The 22,749-nt window shown below is 42.0% G+C and overlaps 2 protein-coding genes across 2 annotated transcripts in view; both read left to right on the top strand.

Moving 5' to 3' along the window:
- Positions 1-2,693: 2,693 nt before the first annotated feature.
- Positions 2,694-20,769, top strand: LOC138045245 (uncharacterized). Its single transcript, XM_068891671.1, has 8 exons — positions 2,694-3,323; positions 8,439-8,574; positions 10,717-10,937; positions 12,252-12,801; positions 15,179-15,668; positions 16,457-16,635; positions 18,339-18,397; positions 19,535-20,769. Exons 1-8 carry the CDS (start codon positions 2,971-2,973, stop codon positions 19,971-19,973), a joined length of 2,427 nt encoding a protein of 808 aa, XP_068747772.1. The 5' UTR covers positions 2,694-2,970; the 3' UTR covers positions 19,974-20,769.
- A 131-nt stretch (positions 20,770-20,900) lies between these two features.
- The window catches only part of LOC138045250 (cuticle collagen 2-like), a 9,553-nt gene continuing 7,704 nt past the window's right edge, over positions 20,901-22,749 (top strand). The window contains exons 1-2 of the mRNA XM_068891680.1: positions 20,901-21,008; positions 21,987-22,131. Coding sequence (XP_068747781.1) covers positions 21,991-22,131 — 141 coding nt within the window. The 5' untranslated portion in view covers positions 20,901-21,008; positions 21,987-21,990. The remainder of the gene's footprint in view (positions 21,009-21,986; positions 22,132-22,749) is intronic.

The raw sequence follows: 22,749 nt of genomic DNA, 5'->3' as shown, positions 1-22,749 counted from the left end.
TTAGAGTTGACTTGCACTGCATTGTCGTAGCGATTGGCTTAAAAATTTCCCGCCACGTTCTCCACCAATGACAAGCAAAACTATTCGTAACTGGCACACGTTAATTTTCCCGCTCTTTGAGAAAGTGACGTGTTACTGTTTCGAATTCTGATTGGTTCATGGAGCTGTTTTTGCTTGTAATTGGGCAAGAAAGCAATTTTCGTCGACTCTCGATTGAAAACCCTTTCACTGTCTAAATTTTTTTCAAGAAAGAGCCACCACATAACTGACCACCGCTATGTGTTGAAAATAGGTAAGTACACACAACTGAGCTGTTTCTTTCGAAGGCGAAGAACTATCAGAGTTTCTTGCCACGGTCTTTCTCTATTTAAAATTGGCCTCAGGGAGTCTATTGCTGCGAAACTCAGCGGAAACTCGAAGACGAAAGTCAAGAAATGGAGTAAGGGATATAGGAAAGAAAGACAAGGCAAGATAATTAAAAGATCATATTCTCAGCTAGAGAGCTCTCTCTTAACTTCATTTTGTGTTTGTTCTTAGATCCGGCTTGGTTACCAGCAAAAACAATCTAAGACAGGACTGGTGAATTTTATAAACAAAACCAAATGGGTCGTTATTTACACTCGATCCCTCGACTAGTATTTTTGTTGATGTGGTGTCAGGTAGATAACTTCGTCGGTAAGTACACTTTTGGGGTTTATGACCATTATTTTTAAATTCAGAGCAATCCGGATTTAGGCGTCGTCCACACTATGCCGGATAAATTTGAAAACGCAACTTTAGGTGCAAAAACGGAACAAAAGTTTTTCGTCCACACTACAGCGTTTTATCCGCGGCACAATTGCTTAATCTCGCTTTGAGCATGCTCACAGTAAGTAGACATTCGAAAATTTCTCTCCATTCTTCAGCGACAGCAACTTCGTTAACAAAGTTGTCTCACCACGCACTCGTTCTGCCAGGTCGAGTCCAGAAGCGTCTCTGCTTGTAAGGTTAAGAGCGTCGCGTCGCTTTGCTAGTATCCTTTGACACCAATGATTGTCTTAAGTTATTCCTGATTCTCTGTCGTACAATATTCATGTAAACTGAAGCAATACTTAACTCCAAATAAGCGATTAAAGAACAAATTATTGCCAACAACGCAGAAAACATGATAAATCACATGAGAAAATGACGCAAGCGTATTCAAAAAGTTCCGGATACGAAATGTTCTCCGTCCACACTAATACAAAAAAGTTGCGTTTTCAAATTGTTCCACTCTGGAGAGCGTATTCAAAAAGTTCCGTTTTCGCGGATCTTTTTATGCGGATATGTGCGTTGTAGTGTGGACGGAAGGCCTAACCGTAACAATAAAGTTGCGTTTTCAAATTTATCCGGCATAGTGTGGACGAGGCCTTAGGTAGAAGTTTTTGCGTACCGTTCAGGGGTGTTGAAAGGTATTCTAAAATCAGTTGAAAATGAGGGACCTCATTTTCTATTTCTTGGAAAGCAGAATATCACGTTTCTGTTTGCATAAATTCTCTATTTCATAAGTAAGTTACATAGTGCAGTAGAAGTTATAGAATGCAAACGGAAGTTGCCGTGGAAAGACAGGGAGGGAAAACTTCTCAAATTGCACTTTCTCGCGGTTCATGCAATTTTGAGTTTTCAAAGCACACTCGCGTATTCACTCGCGTTCATACAATTTCCCATACTTTTCAAAATGAAATGTAAGTGATGAATGAACCAACCAGAACACGAATTTATGGAGCTTACGGCTTCCGCGGGGTGCATGAAGCGTTTTGATTGGCTGGCGCATCGATCTGAAACCACAGTAACTACTGCGGCCAATCACAACAAACGAAGTAATCAAATGAGCCAATCAGTAAAGCACCTACGCAGGCAGTCGGTGCCAAAGGCGGGAAAACGGGCGTAAGCATTCTAACGGTTGATAAGATAAATTATTGAGCAGAAGAATTTCACAGAATTGTGAACAGACAAGACAAAGGTCAATTAGTTCTTCAGAAATTTATCTAAGTCACATTGGGTTCCGGCGCGACGCAAAGTCACCCAAAACTTCAGTTTAGCCTCTGATTGGGTGAAAACTTGGCGCGATAATTCGTTGCAAATCACTGAACGTGGTATACATAGTTCTGTCAACGCTTGATTGAAAAGCTCAGTAATAGACAGGGAAACTCCGATAAGATCTGCAGGGCGGAAAAACTCGATACCTTTTCAGAAATCGACGCATCATCGAAACAGCATTTTCTTTCGCGAGGAACCGAGAATTGCGCGCAAACTTTTTTTCTAAATAAGAAAATCGTATTCGCTAACAATTTTCAAGATTTAAAGAATAAAGAAAACGTACAAGACTTGTGGTGATCATTCTTCTCTCACTACTGGTCACTACTCAGACTACTCTTCTCATTACTTCATTCTGAAAGGGTCGTTTATCTTAACCTTTTTACATGCACGTTTGGGAAATTAAGCATTGTGTTGACTTGAACTGAACGGCAAAGAAGAAGCTGCTGCTTGAAAGTTCTCTCGTTCTACCTCTTCTCTCTCTTTTTGCGAAGTTGCTCGGCGGTATATGTATTAACTCTCCGGGCAAACTCTTTTCTTCTACCAGTGTGACGTTTGCCGTAACCTCTCTATCACCATCGGCGCCAGAAGCTCGCGGAGCGCATAAAGAGGAATTTCCTTGACATGGTGTAGATGTGGCTGTCTGCCAGCCAAGACAAAAATGTTTTCGCGTAGAATTTAGTCTTCTTCCATTTGATGTTGAAAGGAAGAAAGATAATTTGCGCATGTGTTTTGCGAGTAAATTGTATTGTAAGTTTGAGTCAGTTGTAATGCGTATTCTCACGCTGTCGTGTTGGATGTTGATATGACCTTGTCAACCTCCGTGACATGTCACTTGATAGTTTCACTTTACGGCTTACAAAGGACATTGTACTCAACATTGTGATGTAAACACTTGAGCAACTTACAACAGTTATGGTCTCGCATCACCGTCAAAACAGACGCGATGAAGAATACTCTATGTGTAGCAATTATTTTCTCTTGATACTAGGCTTGATTATTGTTTTAATTGGAGTACTGGTAGTCATCATAGGCTCTGTTCGTCTTCATAATGCCGACAAAAACTGCAGCGAGTCCCCTACGCTGGCGAAGAACACTGTATCGAAGTTAACAAGAACACCGTGTGATTTCTCCAGCGAAGCTATTCGCGTTGGTTTGCCCGCGTTGCTGGAAGAAGTCCAAGAAGCTTATTTTGAACACCATCCTTACAACGTTGCATGGAGGCCAAATCTGAGAGGAGCTGAAATTGAGGAATATGTCAAATACAGGTGTGAGGTCTATGTGGCAAAATTATGTGAGGTCAATGGTTATTTGTGTGCTGTTTATCTTTTTTTTAGCAGTCGAAATCTGATCGGGTTAAAAAAGTTTTTTTTAAGAGTCGCAAGAGAGGGTGATCTTGAAAGTTGTCGACTTTAAAGTCAGTTTTGCGTGTTGTGTATTAAGGGATTTTTAAAAGGAGTCGATCAGTGAATAACTGATATAATGATATTGCATGTGAAGGAATCTCCTCGATTTTCCGGCTTCGTCTCGTTTAAATCCTATTAGCCTTTGGTCACAATATTTTATCAGAGTCTTTTTGTTAAAGGATTTCAGGGGATTTTCACACACCGGAACGGGCAAGATAAGGCGTAGTTTCACCATTAAACAATCCATTTTTTTTTCACGTTCGACTGAACAAAAGTAGTTTCCCTTCTGTCATCGTTATGCTGTTCTGCACAAAATTCGTTTTTTACGTCAGGAAACGTGTTTCCTTTCTTGATGACAGTTTTGATGACGTTGGTTAGACGATTAATCAGTCAATATATCTATTCCCTGCTTCAGTGACATATGTCGGTATGGCATTTTTATTTCACGCAGATCAGCATAATTGTTGCTAAGGGTTTTAACTATCGGAGTGGGAAAAGATAAATTTCAGTATGTGGAAAAAATGCGGAATGAAAAGAAAATGCGTTGAAATGCAGATCGCCTTTTTGGTGCACTTTGTTAGAATTTCAATCTTCATTACAAAGAGACCCGCGCGCGGCAATTTGTTAACTTTGGAAATGTTATACCGGCGATCTCTAAGAAAGCCAAACAGCTTTTATTCCGGAAATCTAACCCAGATTACGCAATGAATCTCTCTGTTTTTTTTCCTATTTCTACAAGGTCATCACGGTTAAATCGAAAAAAACAAATTATGGTTAACAGCACTGCTTGAGAACCAACGTCTTCACGGCATATGTATGTTTTGCCACCAACATGAAAGCTTTGTAGACCGCAGATGCCAGCAGCTCAGATAACCAGTCAGTTATTAAAAAAATGGTGTCACACAGACAGAGCAGATCAGTTTTGAGTGGTTTGTCATCGTTATTGAAGCGACAATCGGTGAATAACGGGAGTTTAACAAACGACCCACCGCCACGGCAACGTTGGCAACGCTACGACTGAAACAAATTAAAAATATCATTCGTTAAAAGAGAAAAATAATCGTGCTGCACGTGTGGCACGCATTTTTTTGTACATGTTCTTTTTTGCTGCTTGTCTTTTGAAGGGACACACGAGGTGTCCCTACTACGATAGGTCTTTGTATCGGGCAAATTTCTGGCTTTCCGCGAGTTTCTGGTCTACTTCAACAGCTTAAAGGTTGTCTTCTCCGTCCGCCATTTTTTTTTTTTTTTTTTTAATTTGCCGCGTAGCCGCGCTTCGCTGGCATCCAAATCACAAGCGTTGAATTCAAACTTGTTACGAGGCAAGTTGTAGCTTCAGTGGTTACACGAGCAACAAAACTAAAATTTGTTACAGAAAGTAGAACTCGAGTTTACTTTTCGCGACACGTTGCCTCAACTTACATCACCATATTTTGCTGCGAGACAAGTTGGTCACGCACGCGGTAATACGCGCAACAAAGGGTTTCAATGCAACAATAGGGCCGTTTATACGAGAGAAAATAAGCCGCGGCTAACTCTGGCTGCGGCTTACGTAAGCTGTGAACACCCCGTATAAATGGTACAAAATCCACGTTCACGGCTTTCTCAAGCCGCGGCTTATCCTAGCCTGGGAGTTTATACTCGTATAAATAGTTCCTTTCGCGGCTTACGTAAGCCGCGGCCAGAGTTAGCCGCGGCTTATTTTCTCTCGTATAAACGGCCCTAATGTTGCGAGACAATTTGAAGGAAAATGCTGCCCGTACTACCGGACCTTAACGACGACGTGAAATCACCAAATTTTCGGTTATGATGCCAAAGTGTGAGCATGCAACAAAGAATCTTTCATTCACCATTTTCAGTCTGAAACCGCTCGTACCAATTTATTTCTAGGATACGTCGCCCACATCGTGCGACGTGAACGAGATGGAATAATCGCGAAAGACTTATACTGGAGAACACGGCGTTCACGTCACATTTTTATTGTCATGTCGAGGCGTTCAGTGAGCTACGTACAAAAAATACAAAATAGAGGCATAGGTGGGAAAGACTTTTATTTCTTTGACCATATTAAAGCATAGGTCAAATGCTGGACAGACTTGATATAGATACTTTCTTACAGAATCTAGGTGCTGCTTAGGTACCGGCTTAGACTAAGAAGAAAAGCACTTCAATCTGGAATTATCCTGGGACTGGTTGTGTAGGACATTTTCAACCAACCTCAAGAGACACCAATTACAATAGAGAAACCCACGACTTCTGGTGGACGAACAAAAGAAGCTAATGAGAGATCTTTTGTTTTCGTCCACCAACATGGCGGCGATGAGGTCACGCTAAAACCTCCTGTAAAGTTAAAAGAGCCTCTAAAGTTACGTGAATCAAGAACTGGCTTTTTTGCTGAGGATTATCCCGTCTTCCATGCAGACAAGTCAAACGTAGAGGTCCACCTTTCTTATGGGATCAACACTGAGGTCCGCCCCAAATTAGCGCACTAAAATATGGACTGCACAAGTCGGAAATTGTTTCATATGATAGAGCACACTTAATACAATGAACATATTTTTGTGTCGTTAAGAGTCTAGAATAAGCCGAGAAATTTGAATCCCACCTAGAGTTATCACTGAGACACTGAAGGGTGCGACGCGATATACTTTTCGGCCGTTTACCGAAAAGTTATCTCCTCCTTATTCGGTTTATAATCCAGTTAGTAGCTTTATTGATAAGACTTCTGCGAGTGATCGCGTAAAGCATTAATTCGTGTTCATTAATCTGAACCGATCGCTTTGTATTGCTGGTTTTCACTCACGTGATCAACAGCCATGTTTTTCAACGAAAACAAAAGGAAGCGTTTGCATAATAATAGAGTTAAATTCCCGGAGGATTTGGTCGGGGCACCAACATGGCGGTCGTGACGTCATGTGAAAACCGAGAATACCCGCCCATATTAATTTCCTTTACTCAGAATGTAATTTGTGAGCGATGCAAGCACTGGTAACTCCTATGTACCTCACACGCGAACTTTGTAATGCATCAGAATCGCGAAAAACGTTTCCCTTTAGAATAAAACAACAAGGATGTCGCCCTGAAGGAATACCTGGTAGTTAGTTGCGACGGTGGCTCTGTTGAGAATCAGACCTTCGAGCGAGAGGTCGCATTTTCAAAACCCCGGTCGGACCAGAATTCAGGGGCTTACTGAGGAGAAATTGCTGCCTTTGTGGTTTCATTTGCAAATGGTTAGACTTTTTAAAGTCTTCTCAGATAAGGGCTATTTTAAATCGTAGCATCCGTCTTATAACCCTTTCTGCTAATTAGGGAGTTCAAGAAACCACCACGGCTACGGCGACGAAAACGTCACATCAAACTAGTATTTTGAGCTATTCTAAGTGTTTCACGGTGTTTCTATCTTGTCTACGTTCTACAATATGTGCGAAATATCCTATAACCAGATTGGTATGTACGGATTTGAAGCAAAGAGGTAAAAGGTAAAGTCTGCTACGAGCCTAGAAGGCCCATCATGCCAGCTCTTATCTCCGGTTTCTGTAGCATGAAGCGACTAGGAGTATCTCTACTCCCCCCTTCCCCCCGCCGGATGGGATGCCGGTTCATCGCGGGGTTACCCCCAGCATTAAATTCGCCGGTACCCATTTAAACACATGGATGAAGAGAGGCACCGCGAGAGTAAAGTGTCCTGCCCCAGAACACAACACAATGCCCCCGGCCAGGGGCCTATTTCTCGAAAGTCCCGAAAACCTTTCGGGCCCGAAAAGCCATTTGTGAAACTGCCAACCGCTTCTTTTGGAAAGCCTATCTTTTAACATGTTTTCAAGCCAACTAAAAGAAACATATCTGTGAAGTTTGGCGACTTAATTCCTCTCCGTTCTTGAGATACAGAGGGAAATGTGACACCCGAAAATGTGACACCCGAAAATGGCCCGTAAAGTTTCGGGAAATGGGTCCCAGGACCCGAACCCGGACCACTCGATCCGGATTCGAGCGCACTAACCTAGCCTCCCAAAGAGAGGGAAGTAAAGATTAACTGTTGTTTCTCCACGTTGTCGTCAAAACCTGAAAATTGGTCATTTTACGTTGTTGTTTTGACGAGTACGGGAGAGAAATGTACAGAAATGCTTGCCGCACGTGCAGCACGATCATTTTTTCATCTTTTATCATTAATAAGAGAGGCAGTGTGGCCAAGTGGTTAGGGTGCTTGCCTTGAGATGCAGAGATCCCGGGTTCAAGACCTGCTCTGACCACTCGTTAAAATTTGTTCCTGGTAGTCCCTGTTTTAACTTGGCAGTTGCACTTGTAAATAGCCAACTGGTTTGCCTCCGGCCAGTTGGGATTCTTAACAGTTGTTGATGTTGTTCTGTTCTGTTGTTTCGTTGTGTTTCATTGGCCCTGAAAAGCCCCTATGGGGAGCGGTCAATTAAGTGCGTATTGTATAATATTACTGCTTTTTGACGTTGTCGTTGCCCTATTTAGAGAGCTTTAGATTGTAGGACGAGAACGACTACGAGTACGAGATTTTCTCATAGAACAACAATGAGCGCGCGTAAACCTGCGTCATTTTAGCGGCAAAAACGTGATGCCGTCGTCATTTTAGTACGAGGTTTTGCAAAAGTGTTGTTGTGTCAAAACAAGTCAACAACGAGGTGGCAGTTTTGGCATTTTTCGATCAGCAAAAACGCTCAGTTACCAGCAATAAGAATAACTGAGTAACCAACACTGCTAACAAAGAGTAAGATTAATCGTCCGGGTTTTCGCTAAAAACGGGCAGTCGAATTTCGTACTCGTTCTCGTCCTCTTCGTAGAGGAAGAACCCACACATTGTTCGTGAAGAGACTGAGGAAAGCCCCAGTGTTGGTGGTCCGTCTCTCAGAAAATTGTAAACTGCCCCAAGAGACTGTATGTGATGTGTGCGGTATATAAACTATTACCCATTACTATCACCAATAATCTGCAAGCTTTTTCTTTTCAAAGGTATTTTCCATACGATCCTTTGCCTGAATCTCTCAAAAGGAAAGCCGATGAGGCTTTTGCACTATTGGATAAGCTGCAAAAACTCCAAGTCAACGAAACAGATTTAAAGGCACGAGAGGGCAAAGCACTTTCACAGGTACATCATGAAAATATACATCTATGATCTTTACATTACAGTTTACCGAAGATTTACAGAGACATCACTTCATCTAAAAATAGCTTCAAAATCTCCTGTTGAATTTTGACTGTTCATTCAACTTATCTTAGTTCCTGCTATAGCGTGCTTTTCAATCCTCTCGGCTACATTCGCAGACGCCTTAATTTTTCGTTTATAAAGATCTTTTTGTTCCAACAATAAGTCTCACCGATTTAGGATTAAGTCGATAGTGAATTTTCGTATTTTGCTTGTGCTTATCGTTCTTGCCTCGCAAGCGGAAGCCAGCCTATCACCTCTACAAACTCAGTTTCCCCGTTATTTATTCTCCAAAATCGTCCGAAAGATATTGTGTTGTTTCAAGAATTGTTTAAATTGAAAATTCACTTTTTAACTTGTGAAAACTTGACTTTTGAATGCTGTAATGACAACGGTTGTTTCGTCGCCGCCAAGCGACTCTTCAGAGACCCTTCTGATATTCGGCATACTCGTTGAACATTTCGTTCAAAGTTCCATTCGTAATCAGTTCAGTACGAGCAATATCGCATAACGTTTAGTGACCGCTTAATATTCACGAGAACATTGTAATAATGAAGAGTCACTTGGCAGCAACGAAACAACCGTTGTCAGACTGGCCATTACAGTATTCACAAGTCAAGTTTTCACAATTAATTCACTTTTTGTCACCTTGAAAGACGGGAAAAGTGGTCATAGTTTGATCCCATAACGAAACAATGAAGGGGAACAGGTTCGGTTGCGTCGCTGTTTTCAAAGAACTATCACAAAGCGAAGCAGTCTATGACTTCAACCCACTTCCGTGCGCGGTTGTAGATCAAATTACAACCATTTTCCCCTGTTTTAGGAGCCTCTAAAACAGTGACTTTGAAGGAGTGAGAGTTAGACAAGAGCAAAGAATTGTTGAGCGGAAAGAATTGATTGAGGTGATTTTGACTTGGTAAACGCGGGCCATAATTCACACTAGGACGTTCGTAGTCGGTTTGTCAGTAAACGGTTTTCGGTCATTTCAAGGCTTATCTCTGCATCTCTGTGTTCAAGGCATCTCTCCAGCCTTCAGAAAGTCAAGAACACGATAGATGATGTATACTAATGAGTGAAGTCCCCTTTCAAAAGATCGAGATAGACATGATTGGGATGTCATGATAAAATAAGTTCTCCTGAGATAACCACGTTAACTGCTAATCCAGCTTTGATGGCTCTGCTTATCTTCTTCCTTTAGAAGTTCTCAAGTTAATCCTTCAAGGGATTTATAAACAAACAAACTTGTCGATTTAGTGTCGCGATGCTAGATTACTTATGGCCTATATTCGTTGCTTTAAAAGTGATCTTTGCATTTAAGATTTTCAAACCTTCCTAACCGTACTTAACTTATTTTTTTTGTGAAATATGTTCGATTTTGTTGAACAGCCACGTTTCTGCCAATTCCCCCCTCCCCCCCCCTTTTCAACCGTGTTAAAACATGTTGAATCGAAGTTGAATCGATGTCGAATGAGTGTAAAAGCATTTAAGCTTTGCTTTAACAACCATTAAACATTTCTTTTGTTATCGCGAATGATAAGCCATTTGCCCCGCTCTTTCAACCCTGTTGGGTATGCACGTGCGTGCAAATCGGTCTCTTAATGACGTATCAATGTAGGTATCCATAGTAACAACCACGGTTGCAGCCTGGGACTGAATACCATGCCTCTCGTGAGGCTTTGTTGAATCAAATTTTGATGACGTGTTGAAACCTTTTGCCCACCGTAGTCGTAGAAAACCTAACGATAGTATCTCAGTTACCACGCATCCATGCAACCACTCCTTTGCCGGGCAAAAATTTAGGCGGTCTAGGTGTTCACAGCGCGCCGGTTAAATTTTCGACCGTACAGGCTAAAAATTCATCCCTGATTTGGGCGTTCAAATTTTTGAACGACGAGGCGTCTAAATTTTCGCACGTTTGGAACGGAACCCCTGAATGCACGAATTTTCAACCGGTACCGTGTGAATCAGGCCTCAGGCCTTTGTTTTGGGGAAATCTTGATCCACGTCGTCGTTGCGTGAGTTCTCTTATTACTGTATGGCGCCAGATTTTCATTAAGGCGCATCTTCTTGTTGTCTTACCAACAGGCAAAGCACTTCCTTCAGCACGTTTTCGGTTCACCGTATGACGTGAACTTTTACGCGGGTGATTGGATGATGGGACCAAACTACTTCTGTTGGCAGCCTATTTGTCAAATTTCCTACGGAATAAATGCGTTCGCTTGGCACGTAAAACCTCGGACTTACGCAGATGTCCAACATGTGATCGACAAGATTATGAAACACAAGGAGACCCTGGAAAGATACAGGTGGGCCTTTGACCGTGAGGTCTTCAACTTTTTCTGGGACTTAACAGTCTGACCGCTTGCAGATGAGATTATAAAGGCATTCCTTGGTTTGTACCCACAACCTCTCCTTAGCCTGTTCCAGGTTCCCGGATAGTCGGGAAAGCGAAAAAACCTGCGTGCGAAAAACGAGTGGGGACTTTGGTTGAGGCAAGGCGGGCAGGCGCCCAAGCCCCGACTCGTTTTTTGCGCGCAGTTATTTCAACATGATCTCCTCCGCCTCTAAATTAGCGATTATCGTTAATTCCTAATTTGCATTGAATTTACTATTATCGTTAATTTAGGACACTGTGTCCCAGGACTTGTGGTAGCAGAAAAAATAAGGAAATAAAAAATCATATCCGTGGAGTGGATTTGAACACTGAGCTTCTATTCTATAGGAACCGCTTCTTTCCGTTTCACCACTGAAGATCAAGACACCTTACCCTCTAAAACTCATTTATTTAAGTCTCTCATAGAATATCGCTGCTGAAAAATTATTAGGCCTAACCGCCTAAGCTAGATTAATAAGTTAAGCCTATACTTTGATTTTAAAATGTTTAGCTTTGTCGTAGAGTTTGGAAACCGACATTTTGCAGTGTTTAATGTTGTTTGTTGTCGAGTGATGATACAACATTATGAAATAGCGTTTAAAATATTGTCCCTGAGCAGCTAGCGGTGCGGTGGTCAAGTGGTTAGGTGACCGGTTAATAATGAACATTCCCAGGTTCGAGTCCTACGTCCATACACTTTGGCTGTCTTTTCAAAAATATATGACCATTTCCCATAATCCATATCAAGCTTTCATTCTTCTAAATAAACGATAATTGTAAATTCAGATCAAATTAAAGGGGCTAGGTCACGCTATTTTAGGTAATTTTGTTTAATTTTGTTAATTATGAGCTCTAAACGTCAAATTGGCTTAGCACGAGTCTTTCATTTGCAAAATCAGGGCTACATAACAACTGAGAATGATTTTCCAGCTGTGTAAATGACATTTTGATATAGACTGACATAAATTTGAAAAAAGGTGGGCCGACGTTTTTCAAATTTACCCAAATTCAATCCATTTCAATCCTCTCCAGTTTTTTCAATCCATATCCCTTCTTTTCTTCCCTGTGTTTTGTTAGAGTTTTTCTATACCTTTGAACAGTTATTTTGATGTTTTAGTTAATTCTATGACCATTCGATCAGTGCTGAAATTGCCTAAAATACCTCTCCCAGGTTAAGCCAGTGCTCCTGTTACGCCTATACTCCTCAACAAATTATAGCTAGCTGATGGATTGTTTTGTTTTTTAGAGATAACATCGCTCTCGGAGTTAAAGTCGGTATGGTTCGTTCGTCCATAGATTGCAAAGCGGGGCTGGATGCCTTCAAAGAAAAGTACCCTATGGTCGTTAAGAGAAACTCGTCAACTGGCGTCCTGTACGAGTGGTACACAAAGCTATATTTAGGACCCCAGTATCTAGCAAAGCTGGAGAGGGGAGTAAATGCGCGTTGGCGAAAACAACACGATGGTCAGAGCGTTAGAGACGCAATAAATCAGGCGTTGGTGAGAGGTGTTGGCGAACCTCTACTAAATCTAATCCACTACTTAGAGTTCGAACACAGCCGACATTGCTTACCCAATGATGTAGCCAGCGGTCTTGCACATTTGCCTGTAAAATACGTGTATACAGACGGCGTTCCGGGAAATAAAACCACCGGAATTTTGCCGGGCACGAACCGGACGTTGAACGGAAAGGAAACGTACCGCTCGATTTTATCTTATTTTACAACTATAGACATCACTCCAGAGGAGATCTATAAACTTGGGCTGTATCAGTTGAATTCTTTGCTAATGCCTCAGGTAAAATTACATTACTTGACGTCTTAATAGTTGTGGTTACACAAACCCTTTTACCCGTGCATAAAAGCATCTCGCATCTCGTGATACTCGGGTTTCCTATGGGTGTTTCTTACTAATACAGGGATATTTTTTTGCGCGGTTTAAAACTATGCGGAGAAAGCAGAGCTCAGCAAGTCACGGTGCTCTTGGTATCCAAAAAAGAATTGGGGGTAACCGTGCATTTTTCAGAGATAATTAAACTTCAATTGGGAAGAGACCGCCCTACGTTGCTTTGTATTTTACAGCTTTTTACAAATATTATGAGAAAGATCTTTCACGCTTCAACAAAACATCATTGGATATTGGTTTCTTGCAAAAATGCAAGTTGTTCCACATCTTTCCTACGTTCCTTAACTTCAAACTTAGCAAAGAAGAGTTTCATGAAACGAGAGCATGTCGTTGTTCATTAATTATCTTTCAGAAATGCGTAGTTAGCCCCAATTTTCTTTTTGAATTTCAATAACACTTGCTAAGATCTAAAATACCTTTGAATTAATAAGCATCGTCCTTAAGGCCGGGACACATTAGACGATAAGTCGCTGCGGCCCGTCGCGGGTTCAAGTTAGCCTGCATAGCAAGCGTTTCCGAAGGGTTTCCGCGCAAATTTCGATGTTTTGGCCGCGCGAAAATTGGGGCGAGAGTATTTTTCTTTTTTGTGCTCACTCAATTCTCGCGCGGCCCAAAAAAGAGTTCGCTTCTCGCCAGCTGGAAACGCTTGCTATGCAGGCTAGGTTCAAGTCGCCGCAACAATTCGCCTTGCGTGACACGGCTGATTTTATGAAAATCATTGTCGCTGCGGCAGAATTTTGTCGCAGCGATCAGTTGCACGAATTCAAACCAGTTTGAATTCGTGCGACTCATCGCATCGACAAAATTAGCGAAAGCAGCGTTGTCGCATCGTGTGTACACTTGCGGCAACAAGTCGCTGCGACAAAATATAAATGAACCAATTAGAGAGCGTCATATGGTCAGCCATATTGAATTAGAAAACTGGCACACATTCCCCTTCAAACAAGATCACTGCGTGTGCACCGGACAGGCGTCGTGTCGCAGCGACTTGTTTTGCAAGTAGTACACATGGAGCAACTTGTCGCAGAGGGCTGTCACTGCGACTTGTCACCTAGTGTGTCCTGGCCTTCAAAACCATTTTTGCGGCAAAATAAACAGTAGACCAAATCGACTAACTCAATGTTGTACCCAATTCAAACCCTTTGGGAATAAAACGGTTTTGTTCCAGGTATTTCCATATCATTTAAATGTGAATGCTACGTTTTTGTGCAAATACAGTACACAATGAATCTTAACGCCCTTAATTGTTCCTTAATTGGGAACAACGTTCAATTTGCTGATTTGGTCTACGGAGTGTTTTACGTGACGTCACGGCGGTCATGTTGGTTTATCTAAACAATAGAACGGCGGCCATGTTAGTGTTCCCAACTAATCCTCTAGGAATTGAGCTCTAATACCGTGCAAACGTTTTTTTTTGTTTCGGTGGAAAAACAAGGTTACTGATCACGTGTGTGAAAACACTCTTATTGTTTATTTTCCCGTAAAACTTGGTTAAAGTAGACTCTTTTCTGATGCTGATGGGGACAAACCTGACATCAGATTCTTACTCTTGGGTAATGGAAATTTGATTTTCTAGCATTCATTCTTTCACCTTGTCAGGAACCCATGACCCGGAGCCTACAACTCTACTGTGTTCGTGTAACGGCGTTTTCACAGACCGATTTATTTTTAGATTGAATTTCTCGCGAATGAGACTCCCACAGGAGCCCGATGACCAATTACAAGAAATTAAGCTGACGTCATAGGGTCACCGAACCGGAACTGCCTTTGTTTTTTGACCTAATTCGCGGGAAGGGCCAGTCTAAAAATAAACCTACTTGTGAAAACGCCGTTTTGCAGACGCTGTATGGAAGTTGCACGCTCCAGATGGGCTCCTGACCTTGTACTATTCGAACGCACAAGTGATGACGACGATGATCATGGTGATTATTGTTATTATTTGTTAGAGCGGTTTTCAATTGAGTGTCGAAAGTAATTAGCGAATTGCTTTGGTTTTGCATTACTTCACTCCGTGATTGGTTCAAAGTTCTCGCGCCACTTTTTCAACCAATCAGAAGTGAAACCAAAACCAATCGTAACTTGGGCGTCCACATTTTCCCGCGCCTTGTGTCGGCTGCGTGTAATTACTTCGAATTTTGATTGGTTTACTGGATTGTATCCCTCGTTTTTGATTGGCCGAAGTAATTACTTTGGTTTTGGTTTTACGACACTCGATTGAAACTCGCCCTAAGCCTCTCTTGCATTCTGGTAATCGCTTTCTTTTCACTAGGTTTATAAAATCGCCAAGATTATAACTGGCAAAAGGAAGAGATCCAAGGCAGTAGAGTTGTTGAAGAAACGTTTAACCTCTTCAGATCAGTGGCACAACCCTGCGCCATTTCCCGCCAATGAGAGCGACGAACGCGCTCACATGATCTGCACAGATGCGCGCTCGGCCAAAGAAAACTGCCCGCGCCGCTGGGAAGCGATCCAAATATGGAGTGAATACATTCAGAATGTTATGAATAAAATCTATCCCAAGATTCAGCCAATGTTTTATTTTACTGGTCCTAAAGTCACCGCGCCGAACTGTCCGATAGAGATGTTGCCGCATTTCAATCCATCCAACGGAGCGATGTTCTTCCGGCCCAGTAATTCCAATTGTACAGTTCCGTCTTATTTTGGGCTTCCGTTTTTCCTGAAGGATTATGGACCTGAATTCCAAGAATGGTCTGTTATCGGGCACGAGGCGAGGCCTGGGCATCACACTCAAATGCAGGGTAAGAATAATGCCAACTGAATTGCAATTGTATTCTGTGAAAATTGCAGGCATCTGTTTTGCACCATAAAGACGCCGATAGCCGGCGCTTACGGAGAAAAGAATTTGGTGCGAAGAATAATTCCTCTGTTGGTTGATAATTGCGCTTAATTTCTCAATAGCCAACATTAACCAACAATGGTAATGTTGTCGTTAAAAGTGGTTGCGTTGTATTGTTAGGGACAACGTAGTCTTTTTTTGCTTGGAAGCACTAGGGCGAAGTGCCCACTAAAAACCCGAACCTTACTTACTTGAAGGCACGACTTTCTCAGTGTTGGTGTATGGCTTATTTCCTCCTAGAAAACGCTGTCGACTTGGTGTATGAGGCCAAGTAAACATAAAGCCGCTAGAATAGGGGAATTTGGGAGGTGGCGCATTTCGTTGGGGTTGGGCATCAGAAATCGTGCGGGAGGTCGCGGGTTCAAAAGCCTAATCGGACAACCAATGTCGAGGGTCTTAAAATAACTGAGTAGAAAGTGCTACCTTTGTAACAGGCCATTTCTGAGTAGCTGTTTGCCTCTGGTTCAAAACGAGTCTTGGTGCTAAACCATTCAAATGATAATGAGTTTTATGGCATGAAAATACACTACTCATTTCCATTTGAATAGTTGTGCATTAGGACTCGCTTTGAAACCGACGCAAACAGCAACTCGGAAATGGGCTATTTCATCTGCAAAGGGTTAGATTTTCATTCTTCCCGGATAAGGACTAAAAACCGTCTTGATTGAACGCGATGAATTTCTTTTGCAGGCCTTATTGAACATTTCCGCGACAAGTGTGGCGGAGTTCCTGGATGGCTCGACAAGGAGACCTCGTACGTTGCTTTTCAAGAGGGCTGGGCAGTATATGCTGAGAGCCCTCTGCTTTCCGATGACGCGGACTTATACGAACATAACCTTTTACAGTTGTATGGCATGCTAAAATGGCAGGTATGTTTGTCTAAAAAAGGATAACAGCGAGACTTGCTAAGACAGTGTAACCCTTTACTGAGGCGTTGAATTCTAGCGCAGGAGTTTGATTCCTGTATGCTTCAGAATAGAATTCGCGGTTAAGTGAAAAGTTATGAAGTGAAGATTTGAGCTAAAACTCTTTTAAGAGATAATCCTTTCATTTACAGAGGGCGGTGTGGCAGCTATCGTAAAGCACAAAGTGATTAGCTAGCTCCGCAAACTGGAAAAAAAAAACACTAAACAACACATAGAGAGTGATGGCCCGCTTCGGAAAGTGTCTTTGGGAACCGGTGGCTTCGTTGTTTGGGCAGCTGGCTAGCGTGCGGGAGGTCGTGAGTTCTGACTCCGGTCGGGGCAACGCTCAAGGTCTCAGAATAATTGAGGAGAAAATGCTGCCTTAGTAATTACACCCGCAAATGGTTAGACTTTCAATTCTTCTCGGATAAGGACTATAAACTGTAGGCACCGTCTCACAAATATCTTCCATGTGCAAAACCCACGCACTCGGCTGTTCGAGAAGAGTAGGGTATGAAGTTCCCGGTGTTGTGGCTGACCTTGTGGGTGTGTGGATGGGTGGGTATAGTAGGTCCACATCAGCTGAAGAGCTGCCTAAACTTCAACCTGCTCAAACAAATAACAGTCATTAAAAAAAACGAAAGCGTTTATTTTAGATGTGAAACCCGACCACCTACCTCTTCATGCAGTGCCATCTTATGTAAGGACAATCGCTTGAATTGTCTCTGCAAGCTGTAGGATCATTTCTTCAATTCAGAGTTGTGTTGGTACATTTAACGAGAAGCCAGTCATTTGCTTTAACTACTTTCACCAAACTATAATTATAATGCCGTTCGTTGGGAAGGTGACGACGCGGCAAAGATAATAGGTCTCATGAACAAAAACAAAGACTCTGCACGCGTGAAGCGCGTGCATAGTCTTTGGTTTTTTTTGTACATTTTGGTCCATTTCTTTGCCGTTGTTGTCCTGACAACTACGTGAAAGGACCAAATTTGTGGTTACGTGGAAGACGCGAATACCTGACGATGAATCTTCAATTTTTTCTTCAAACAACCCTCTGTTCATACCAATTTTATTCCTGGAATGTTGGTGAACACTTTCTAAGCCGATCGACTTAGAATAATCGCGAAATGATTACAAGTTATATTTTCAGATGACAATCTCGTAGCCCTTGACTTCGTCCGTGTATATGACAGGTTTTCTTTATCTGCTCAATCGAAACATCATAGTTTTCTGAGGTGAAAACAATTAGAAAAATTCCATACCAATTTTCCTTCCATGTCCTTTAGTTAACTTCCGGTGGGGTGCATAACCGCAATTGTAAGGAGACTGGGGATAGCAGCAACCTCTAACTTCATTGGATCCCTTTAGGACGCAGCTCTATTGTATCATTCTTTGTGTCCATTGTTTTCTGAACCAATCCCGACAGTCGTTCCGAAAGCTGCGTGGCGGCCTTTTAGCTCTCGTCGTTCACATAACCTAAAATTGGGTCACTTCACGGTGTTGTTTTGAAGACGACGGCAAAGAAGTTTTTCAATATGTAAAATGCACGTGGCTCTGGGGCGTACAGAGGCATCGTTTTTCTTTATTCAACTTGGTCTTTTTAGCGTTTTCGTTCTCTTTGTATTCGTGATTGCTTGAGCTCCCTAATCCTTCACCCTTTGCAGGTGTGGCGTGCTGTTCGACTGGTTGTTGACACTGGGCTGCATTATAAAGGAATGACCAGGTAACCAGCTATCATTTTTGCTTGTCATTTTGGGAGGTACTTGGTGTATTTTGTCATTTAGTGGTTATCTATTGCACAAAATTATCTAAACACGGTAAAACCTTCAGGGTTAGGATTAGGGTTAGCGTTAGGGTTATGCATCAATCAATTCCAGCGGTGCCCATCCCCCCCCCCCCCCGGGCAACCGCGGGGCATTTGCTCAAGTTGTCAGTCCCGGGGATGGGGCATTCGCAATTTTATCGCGGCCCGGGGGCTGGGCATTAGCCTACCCCGGGACGACCCCCGGGCATTTGACACACATGTTTTCGAATTAACATGGAAGAGTTTATCGGAAAAGACGAGGCCTTCGTTAAAAAGTGGCTAGTCCGTCACGGACTCGAAGAACTTGAGGATGTTTTTAAAGGTATGTTTTCTCAATTTTAGGTATTTCTTCATTTATACTTGTAAGCATATGAATATTTAAAAGCGACAAGGTGAACTAATATCACAAAACAATCACTGACGTGAAGACTGCGTAAACACGACTACTTCGCATTTCGCATTAAAAACTAGCCCAGCAATTTTTAAATTCATGAAAGTGGAGTTAAAATACAGAAGATTTGCGAATTTAAATGATGCGATCTTCAAGACAAATTTTGCGAGCTTAAAATGCGATTCGTCATCATTTAAATGTCTTGATTCTTCAAGACGACGATCCCGGGGGCGGGGGCATTTGCCCTCTTTCTTCGTCCCCACCCCGGGGCATTTTGACAGCTTATGTGTCCCCACCCCGAGGAATTCGCCCATTTTTTTAAAAAAATGCTAATGCCCGGGGGTTAGCCCGGGGGGGGGGGGGGTGGGCACCACTGGAATTGACTGATGCATCAGGGTAGGGTAATTGTATAATTACTGAACGTTTTATACCTTGTTAAAAAAATTTGAAACAATAGAAAAAGAGACACCAAGTACCTACCGTCATTTTCGACGCAGGCTCACGCGAAAGACCTTTGCAGAAAAAAAATTCTTGTGATTTGTTATTACACTTACCGCTCGATAGTAAACCAGGCATAGGTCAGTTGAGGAGGCGCCTGAACAGATAAAGACAGGTTTAACGTTTTTTGTTGTGTTCTGCTAAGACCGAGTTGTTTTGCTTTTCAGGACCGAGGCATTGAAATATTTTGAAGATTATACGTGGGACAACACAGATTTCGCCGTGAAGGAAGTGACAAGATACCAGAGCGTTCCCGGGCAAGCGACCGCTTATATGCTAGGGAAACTGGCTCTAGTGAACATGCGCAGGAAAGTTGAAAAGGCCCTGGGCAATCAGTTCGAGTTACGAGATTTTCACTATCAGCTTTTGAGCCAAGGGTCGGCTCCTCTTAATTATCTCAGCGCTCATATTGACAAATATATAAATTGTCTTACGGGAAAATTAAAGGGAGAACCATGCTCTGAAATTTTCAAGCATTCTGATGATGAAGACGTAGAAGAAGAAGAAGAAGAAGAAGAAGAAGACGACATAGAAGACACATTCCTGGATTTTGAAGACGAGGAAGAAAATCGCCCCCCTCGTCCTACGTTGAGAATCTACGTTTAACCAAAATTGCGATGCGGGCAATGAGGTGTCTGTGTAACAGATTCACGCGCACGAAGAGTTATGCATGGCAAGGAAGACTCGCTCTCTACTCAAGCCTTACTTTGGTGATGGATGCTATGGTCCATTTTCACTTAAAACAATGGAATCGCACATTATCAGATATACTTGTGAAATATTGCGCCCACATAAAAGCCATCGCCATTACATAGAAGATCTCGTTTGCCTTGCAGTAGATTCGAATTAGCAAAGCACCTGAGCTCAGCTCAGCCTCATCAGGAGCCCATCACCCGGAGCGTGCAACTTACCGATTTTCGTGCGACGGCGTTTTCACAAGTAAGGTTATTTTTAGATTGAATTTCCCGCTAATGAGACTCCCACAGGAGCCCGATGACCAATCACAAGAAATTAAGCTGACGTCATAGGGTCACTGAACCGGAAGTGCCTTTGTTTTTTGACCTAATTCGCGGGAAGGGCTAGTCTAAAAATAAACCTACTTGTGAAAACGCCGTTTCACAGACGCTGTAAGGAAGTTGCACGCTCCAGATGGGCTCCTGGCCTCATCAGATTAAAGCTTTATTAATTACTACCACAACAACTACTACTACTACTACTACTACTACAATTATTATTATTATTTTTAATTATCATTATTATTATTATTATTATTATTATTATTATTATCGTTGTTATTGTTTTTATAATTCTAAGCTTTCTATCGGTTATTTGCAATGTCGTGGTAATATTCCCTCCGTCAAGGAACAGTAAATATTAATTTAAAGCAAGAAAAGACAAGTGAAATGGACATATAGCATTATTTTAATAAAAAAATATATATATTGTTGAATTTGTCATTTTAGCTTGCAAATTCAAAACGAGGCTGTTAGCTTCGAGTTTAAATTCAGTCACGTGACCTTCAGTGACCTAAAGTTGCGTGATCAACACATTGACAAGAAATTTTCCGCGGCAAAAAAAGAAAAAACTATCTGTTGTCTTTGTGGGGAATTTAGACCGATGTTCCGTGAATTCAAGAGATAGGTAAGTGTTTAATCGGAATTAAATGTGTTATGCTTCTGATATGGGGGCGAAACAGCGAACGTTAATTGTCTCATGGGTTTTTCATTTGCTCAGGGTAAACGTTGGGAAAGAATCGTAGAGTTTTAGTGGAATGGTATTAATATCTTTTTGTTTTTCGTCCGCACACTGCACTCTTAATCAAAGTATATTTTTTTGAGTAATCAGGTTATTGGCTGTTTGAAAATTTTCCACTTCATTTGAGGCCAATTAAAAAACTACAACTAAATTGTTAATTAATGTTTCTTCCAAAAATCAAGCATTCAAGATATTATTGTGGAAATTTTGTAAGATCTTTGAATACTTTCGTTGCGAATCCAGTCGAGGATAGTTCGCCGCCATTTCTAGTTTGTCTTTAAATTTCCACCCGCTTGCCACCCGCAAACGGTTCTGGTGATAAAAGTCACACGATCACAATTTTTGTTGGCTTATACCATAGTTGTAGACGCGAGAGGTTAGTTTGTGTCATATGCTTTCTCCCGGTTTCCAAACTTGAGTGACTTGAAGAAACAAGCTTTCTGTAAAGCTTGATTAACACGTTCATGGCGAAGGCAAAAGCAACAGCTAACACCAGTGTAATCAGCGTTCACACGAAAGAACGAAAACACGGGAGTTAGTGTGCGCGAGCCAACTAGGAGATGACAGATCTTGGTTTTTTCTTCCAATCGTGGAAGCATTTGCGTTTCATGTGTGATCTAAGTAACGTCCACTTTAATGTCACATGACATCATAGTGGGTTTTGGCCAATCGTGACAGATGCAGGCAATCACCTAAATGCGCGGGTACTCTCGTTTGTGAAAGTACGTCACGATTGGTCTTGGTTTTGAACCGATTAGCAGAAAAACTGTCGCCAGAATTTTTGGCCAAACGCAAAGGATGCATTTGCAAAAGCGAGGTGAACTCAACTAAAGGCATTTTTAATGAATTGTTCGTTTTTCTCAGGACGATGAGACTTGTGATTCTTCTTGTTGGGCTGGTCAGCGGGATATCGTGCAAACATCATGCGCATGCCACGCACACTCACCATCTGCATCTACACCCCGCTAAGAAATTCAATATTGTCACGCAAGCTGGAAAGGAAGTCACGGTGAGGAGAAGCACTACTTGAATCAATTGACAGGGCACTGTGGGTAAATGTTGATTGCATTTTTGCTGTGTTCAGTTCTACCGCAATGAAGAGATGTTTTTACCACAATGGCTTGTGATCTCGAAGTCTGATTGATTAATTTGCCGTTTTCGATAAGAGTCCAGATCTTGCTCGCGTCAATGTGTCACGCAATGTAATAGCCAATCAGAAACGCTCATTTTGGGAAATAGACCAATCATATTGCGAGAAAGTTATAGACTACGCTTGCTCTTGGTCACGCGCTGCGTCTCGTGAGTCCACAATATTTTGACCACTGTGATGACGAATATCGTTGTCGATAACAGTACAGACAACGCTGAGACACATTCGAGTTGTTAAATTTTACGACGAAGACTAGAGAATACTCGGTAAAAGAAAAAGAAAAAGAAAAAATGAAGGCCTTAGTTTCTTAAGAAACTGCTTCTGCGTCCGTTTGATGTACCAGAAGTGCGTTCACGCAAGTCCATTCGTTTTGCTCGGAAAATTGTATAATGACGGACTGCTTGTAAAACTACTAGACGGAAACGTTCTTTTAGGGAGGAAAAAAAGAGAAACTAAAAAAGCACCACCCTAGTTCAC

This window comes from Montipora capricornis, chromosome 4 (genome assembly GCF_036669925.1).
Source record: "Montipora capricornis isolate CH-2021 chromosome 4, ASM3666992v2, whole genome shotgun sequence".
Lineage (NCBI taxonomy): Eukaryota > Metazoa > Cnidaria > Anthozoa > Scleractinia > Acroporidae > Montipora > Montipora capricornis.
The sequence above is the reverse complement of the archived record's forward strand: the minus strand, read 5'-3'. Positions and strand labels throughout refer to the sequence as shown.

Coding starts and splice junctions, on each gene's coding strand:
- LOC138045245 (XM_068891671.1), top strand. CDS start 2,971: ATGGTCTCGCATCACCGTCAAAACAGACGCGATGAAGAATACTCTATG. Junction 8,575..10,716: donor AGGGCAAAGCACTTTCACAG/GTACATCATGAA, acceptor TCTTACCAACAG/GCAAAGCACTTCCTTCAGCA. Junction 16,636..18,338: donor ATGGCATGCTAAAATGGCAG/GTATGTTTGTCT, acceptor CACCCTTTGCAG/GTGTGGCGTGCTGTTCGACT.